The following is a 6,340-nucleotide window of genomic DNA, read 5'->3' on the forward strand; positions in this document are numbered from 1 at the left end:
TACGAAGCATGTCTTTCTGATATCAAATATTTTTCATTTTTGAAAATCACAATATAATACAAATTTTATGACAAATTATAAAAATTGATATAAATTCAAATTTTTGATATATAACAATCCTCGAAGTAATTATATAAATCTAATGACATATTCTTAAAGTGTATGTAGCAGGAGGAAAAGCCGACGGTCAATTGAAAATTTTGACCTTTCATATTGAAGATATGGATTTTTTCCCAAAAAGACTTTGTTTTGGGAAAAAATCCATATCTTCAATACGAAAGGTCAAAATTTTCAATTGATCGTCGGCTTTTCATCCCACCTACATACACTTTAAGTATAAATCATCAGATTTGTAAAGTTTACTTCAAGTACTGTTAAATATCAAAAATATCAATTTTAATGATTTGCCATAAAATATGTATTACATTGCGAATTTCAAAAATCAAAATTATTTGATATCAGAAGGACATTCTTCGTATTCAGAATGCAATTCGATATGTCTGATGTGCTCTAATGTCCCACAATAAATACTGTCCAAACGTTCATACCCCAGCCCTTAACTATAAGTTTTGCTTTTTGCAAAACATGCACATGAGGGCCGCATGTGGTTTTATATTAAAACTCCACTCAGCCAAAAATATTTCTATATACATGTATTTTAATATAGGAATATCGAATAGACACGAGAGGTTCTTTAAATATTTTAATATTTCTCAGGAACTGTCATTTTATACCAAACAATCATAACCTGTGCAAAATGTTCCCTTGCCTCCACCCTATACTAGCTTTAAAAACAAAATTATGAATTAAGATGCAATTTTCGTGTGTTCAAAAGTACACAATATGAAATTGTGGTTGATTTACACAATTGAAGTACTAATAATCATGATCATTTATAAATAGGCCATAATTCAAAATAGGCCTATGTTTGACATTTTGCACTTGCGATGAAAATCACAATAACTTTATTCAGTTGTGGGTCAAAGTATCACAAGATACTGAACCATCAACAACGGCAACATCATAAACGATATTGACTTCCAAATTCCATGCGATAAATGCCCATAAATTAAATATGACCACTATAATAATTAGTAAATCTATTTTTTGTTGTTGGATGAAACCGGCCACGGAATACCGATATCGAAGAAACCTCTTAACCAGGTTAACATGATTCACTTATCAAATCGGCATGATTAAATCTAAATAATGTGTAATATTTCGCGCACTTGGCCCATCTTGTTATGTAGGCCTACACGGCTATATTCTAGGTGTATGTTTATGAAATCATTTATTATGCTTTTGTTGTTATTACAGATGGGAGAGTACGCGGTGGTTATTTTCGTGGACGAATCTACCGTTGATGTGATATCTTCATTGTGGATTGAAGGAGGAGGAAGACATGAAGAAGGAGAGGCAAGTTAGTTATAACAATAATTTGTGATAATACGGATTTATAATTTCAGCGACATTTTCAATGCGGATTCTTCAAACCGGTCAAATATCGTTGAGCTGATAACGACAAAGAGAAAGGGAAACAGTTAAAATATAGTGCCGTAGACCCTTGTACAAATTTCTCTAATTTTTTTCTTATTTTTTTTAATTATATACAGGAGAATTATTGCTACTGGCCAACCCACAACCCAGCTTACAAGGCAAGAAAGCACGACATTCCTGATGAGGAGCGGTGGGGCAGATGCAAGATCAGGGTGATTAAACTGACCAGTAAGTTAAACATCGATAGATCGTGAAAGAATCTCTACTTTTTAATATGATATACCACTTGTATTATTAAATTAAATTAAATTAAATTATTAAATTGGTATTATTTTCCGACGTCTTATATATAGCAAGCATGTCTTTCTGCCGTAGACAAATTAATCGTTAGTCCGAAGTTCAAAAAAGGTCTTAAATCTAACCTGAAACCTGAAATCAGAACAAATTGCACTATATTTTGCTCAACATTATTTGTTCAATACTTTTACGCCTTTTAGGCCTTAATATTATACATATATGAAGAAAAGTACGAGTGGTCCTATTGTCCTATGCTGTCTTGTATGTGATGATCTTTTTTCATACACAGAAGATTATATGAAAGCAAAGAATTGTGCGAGGAAGGCGGAGGAAACTTCAAATCTGGAAACAGACGATGAAGGCACGATGCAACGAAAAAACGCCGTCCTGCCAAACTTGATTCAGGCAGTGATGCTGGCGCTGATGGTGAGGAAACTGATCATAGTGAAGACATTTAAAGCAAATCTAATAGTAACGAATCATAAATTTGTATATTTGGAAAGGGTCAGCTAGGGCTGTTTCTTTGAAAATTATGGCATGGGCCAGGCCGGGGCCCAGACTCTTATTATAACATATTTGTAACGTGAATGCTTCTTATAACATGTTTGCAATTTCCAGATCATTGAAGAAGGAAAAGCTAACCGCACGGTATATCCGAGTATCTGATATAATCACCATTGTAAATATGTTCATGTTTGTTTATATATAGATAGTGACTCCGAGCCAGATACCACCAAGCAAAAACTACGTCGTAGTCCAAGAAAACAGTCCATGCAGAAAGTGAGCCTACCCAAACCCCCTCAAGTACATGTAGGTCTACCACGATCCAGGGATCCAACTCCATCCCCCAAACCAGTCTCCAAATCCTCCAACCTGCCAACAACTCCTCGTCACCACGATCCTCAGCTGGCTTCAACAAGCACTATGAGATCAACACCAACCACTCCAGGTTTTCGGAGAGTGACTACTTCAGAGTGTAAGTCTATTTTACATTTATTTTAAGTTTTCTCCATCAAAATAACCCCCCTCATTGCTTTTTTTGAGCTACTCATATTGCTTCAATGAGCTAGCCATTAAAAGTGAAAATAATAGCATGATAACAGGCCTCACGAAGTAGATTTGATCGATACTTCTGTAAAAACAGAACATAATTATTATATAGTGTTATATACACAATTCTCATTATTCTTCCTCTTCGTAGTTTTCCTCCTCTTCTAGCTATATAGGGGCATATGTTAATTTTAATTAATTGAATGTTAATATTTTTATGTTAATATTGTTATATTTTGTTGCATTATATTTTTGCAGCTAGTTTCCAAGTCAGTGTGCTTCTGAAACTACAGAAACTTGAGGAAGCACAGGACGAACAACTTACATTGTTGCGCACCCTTATTAACAGGCAGCCAGAGAGAGGTGAGGCACACGAGGCAGAGGAAGATCCTCTTGAAAAACCGTTGCAAACGGTAGAGGAGTTTAAGGATGTTTCCGAAAGACTTGAGACACAACTATTCCGGAAGAAAATGGTAAGTTCGTTGTGAAAAAAGTATATAGGTGTCGTTCAGGCCAATACTTTTCACGTTATAAATATGTATAATATTCAGGAAATGAATGTTATGCTATTTTCCATATAATGTAAATTTATTATCTTTCCCTATATTTATATAGAGTATTATTAATTGCAAGTGGAAGTTAGCCTGCTGTACTTAAATATTGCTTTAGAAGTATGAAAGTGCACAATCTAACATGTATCCGCCATTTGTCGCGGATGAACAGGCCAATATTGCTGCAAGTAACACAAAATAGAGCTACATACATAAATTTTACATTATTTTTCCAAAATGAGACAATAATTATAATCATGATCATTTATAAATAGGCCATAATTCAAAATATGTTTGACATATTGCACTTGCAATGAAAATCACAGTAACTTTATTCAGTTGTGGGCCAAAGTATCACAAGATACTGAACCATCAACAACGGCAACATCGTAAACGATATTGACTTCCAAATTCCATGCGATAATGCATTAAAAATATTTAGCTTTGATTCACATGTCTTTATTCCAGATACGACACCTCAGTCTTGTTGGAGGACATGATCTCAACGAAACCATCAGGAGGGTGATGAGGAAGCTGGGAACGAACAATTTGTGGTCCTCCTACAGTGTATTAGGGAGAAAGGGCAAGCTGAGCATTAAAGATAGCCCTTTCTACAAAGTTATCGTCAGTAAGTTTCATAAGCCCAAGATATAATCTATGATTAACATAATATGTCAAATCATGTAGGCCTTCCCTTTTATTTCACAGTATGTTTCCAAACATTGGGTGAGAAAACAGATCCATAAGCTTCCATAGAGCTAAGATCGGCTAAGCCTAAAACAGAATGCATATAATTTGTCATGCTGTCTGAACCAATCATAGTGGGTGTAATATACTCATATTCTGTGATTATAAAATTAAAATATGGATATTTAAATCGGACCCTAAATCGGACGTCTGTTTCCAATTAGTTTTTTGTTATTTTAGATTATATTGTATACTTTATTCATAAACTTATCAAATAAAAAATATTTCCCCTAAGACCACAGACCGCACGTATGGTAACACGTCGACATGTAGGCTTTTGGGAAATCCTAATATTGAGATACAGACCGTTTATTTTGATAAAGGAGTTTAATTTAATACTGAACTCATATCATTTCCACCTTTCTATAGAAGCTTGCATGAAGAATCATCCTCAAGCTAAGGAGGTTGAGATAGAGAAGGGACTTGGAGATTATCTGAAAAGAACACCAAATCTTCCAGGTGGCAGAAAGTATAAAGTAAGTTGAAATATCATTGCTGAAATGCCAAATTCATTTATTTAATTCATGTAGGCCTAAAACAATGTCTAGGGGTTATAATATAAGCACTCATTCTAGACACCACCTTGTCCTCTATTTGTAAACACGTTTAAATGCTAAACATGTTTATGAATTAAATATGTCTTGTGTTTAGATATTAAACATATGATGTTTTGAAATTTGACATTGGTGTTTAGGTTTTAAACGTATTTACAAATTGAGGACAAAAAAAAGTGTTCAATCTCTAGACACTGTTTTTGCAGTGTATATACTATATGTTTCTGTATCTGAATATCAAAAAGTGCATAAATGTGACCGTACAGCACGAATGAGCCGTAAATGTCCTCAATTGTATTCTGAGTTACAGTGTAAAATGGGCATGAAGGTCGTATTCATAGGTACCTCAATTTGGTGCTACGTGTACCTCATTTAATGAGATACACGTAGCACCAAATTGAAATACCTATGAATATGACCTTCATGCCCCTTTTACACTGTAACTCAGAATACAATTGAGGACATTTACGGCTCATTCGTGCATACGGTCACAAATATTGTTCGTTGAATGTAAAATGAAAAAATATCGCATATCGCACAGCTTATTTTCTTAAAATAATGTTTAAAAAAAATAATAAAGCATAGCACAAAGCTATTTTACCAAATGTATCTGAGACATACTTTTTTGGCCTTACATTTCACATACCTATACGTGATGTTTCTTTCTCTATGGGGCATTTTTGTTTATTTTCACTTCTCTTAGGTTTTTAGGGGCACCATGCCCCCTCCCCACACACACGCATTATGATTTCGTTATGGTTTATACAGAACTTGAAAATTACTCAGAATTAATGATACTGATAATATAAATAAGTTGTCTGGATATCTAAGGGTGACCATAACCTGATAGAATTTTTTTATTCATAGAATTTCTTATATATATTTTGTCAGGGCTGCTATTTTAGTGAGCTGATATATTTAAGGGGAATCGGGTTTCAGTTCAATTTAAAAAATGATGTTTCCCAAAATGATGATCATGCTTATAAATAGATTGCTTTCCATTTTATCATCTATAGAAAGCTGGGAATGTGGATGTAGCGGTACCTGTAGGGGAATTGGAGGATGATGAGCGCGGCGAAAATGAACGTGTCCCCCAACAGGAACAGGAAGAACAAGACTAGGGGACACATTGAAACTGAAGACCACAGACACTGTACTGGTAAACATGCTAGTTTTATACAACATTGTCGGACAAGGTGCTCACTGTCTATTGAAGTATATATATTCCATAAATATAAGGTTTAAGTTTAAAATAACTGTGATTATATATCAGACTTTTATTTTAAAACATTTCTCATGTCTTAAGCATGTTAAGATGTTTTTGTTTCTGTACTTATAGCTTTTAACTTTTCCTATCCGATATACGCTGGCGAAGTGACGTCCTAATCGGATTAACTACCATAGCAATAGATGAATACAATTTTTGAATATATCGCTCTGCACTACAGCAGGTTGCACTCATCACCTGTCTTCAATCATATAATAGATTGAATACAATACCGCTCTTTTTAACAGACTAATCTTACAGGTGCAAGTGATTAGCATTTCTTTGACATATATGGTTCAATGCATCGGTACCGCATGGACGTTGTAAGCCTACTACGGGGGATACAGTCAACATTTTATTCATCTATTGCTATGGTA

The 6,340-nt window shown here is 34.4% G+C and overlaps 1 protein-coding gene across 1 annotated transcript; it reads left to right on the forward strand.

Annotated features, from left to right (window-relative positions):
* Positions 1-1,185: 1,185 nt before the first annotated feature.
* On the forward strand, positions 1,186-5,817 carry LOC140137126 (uncharacterized). Its single transcript, XM_072158782.1, has 8 exons — positions 1,186-1,416; positions 1,614-1,725; positions 2,084-2,220; positions 2,504-2,770; positions 3,103-3,317; positions 3,864-4,023; positions 4,512-4,618; positions 5,713-5,817. The coding sequence occupies exons 4-8, from the start codon at positions 2,566-2,568 to the stop codon at positions 5,815-5,817; spliced, it is 792 nt and encodes a 263-aa protein (XP_072014883.1). The 5' UTR covers positions 1,186-1,416; positions 1,614-1,725; positions 2,084-2,220; positions 2,504-2,565.
* The last annotated feature ends 523 nt before the right edge of the window (positions 5,818-6,340 follow it).

Source organism: Amphiura filiformis, chromosome 17, assembly GCF_039555335.1.
Source record: "Amphiura filiformis chromosome 17, Afil_fr2py, whole genome shotgun sequence".
NCBI lineage: Eukaryota > Metazoa > Echinodermata > Ophiuroidea > Amphilepidida > Amphiuridae > Amphiura > Amphiura filiformis.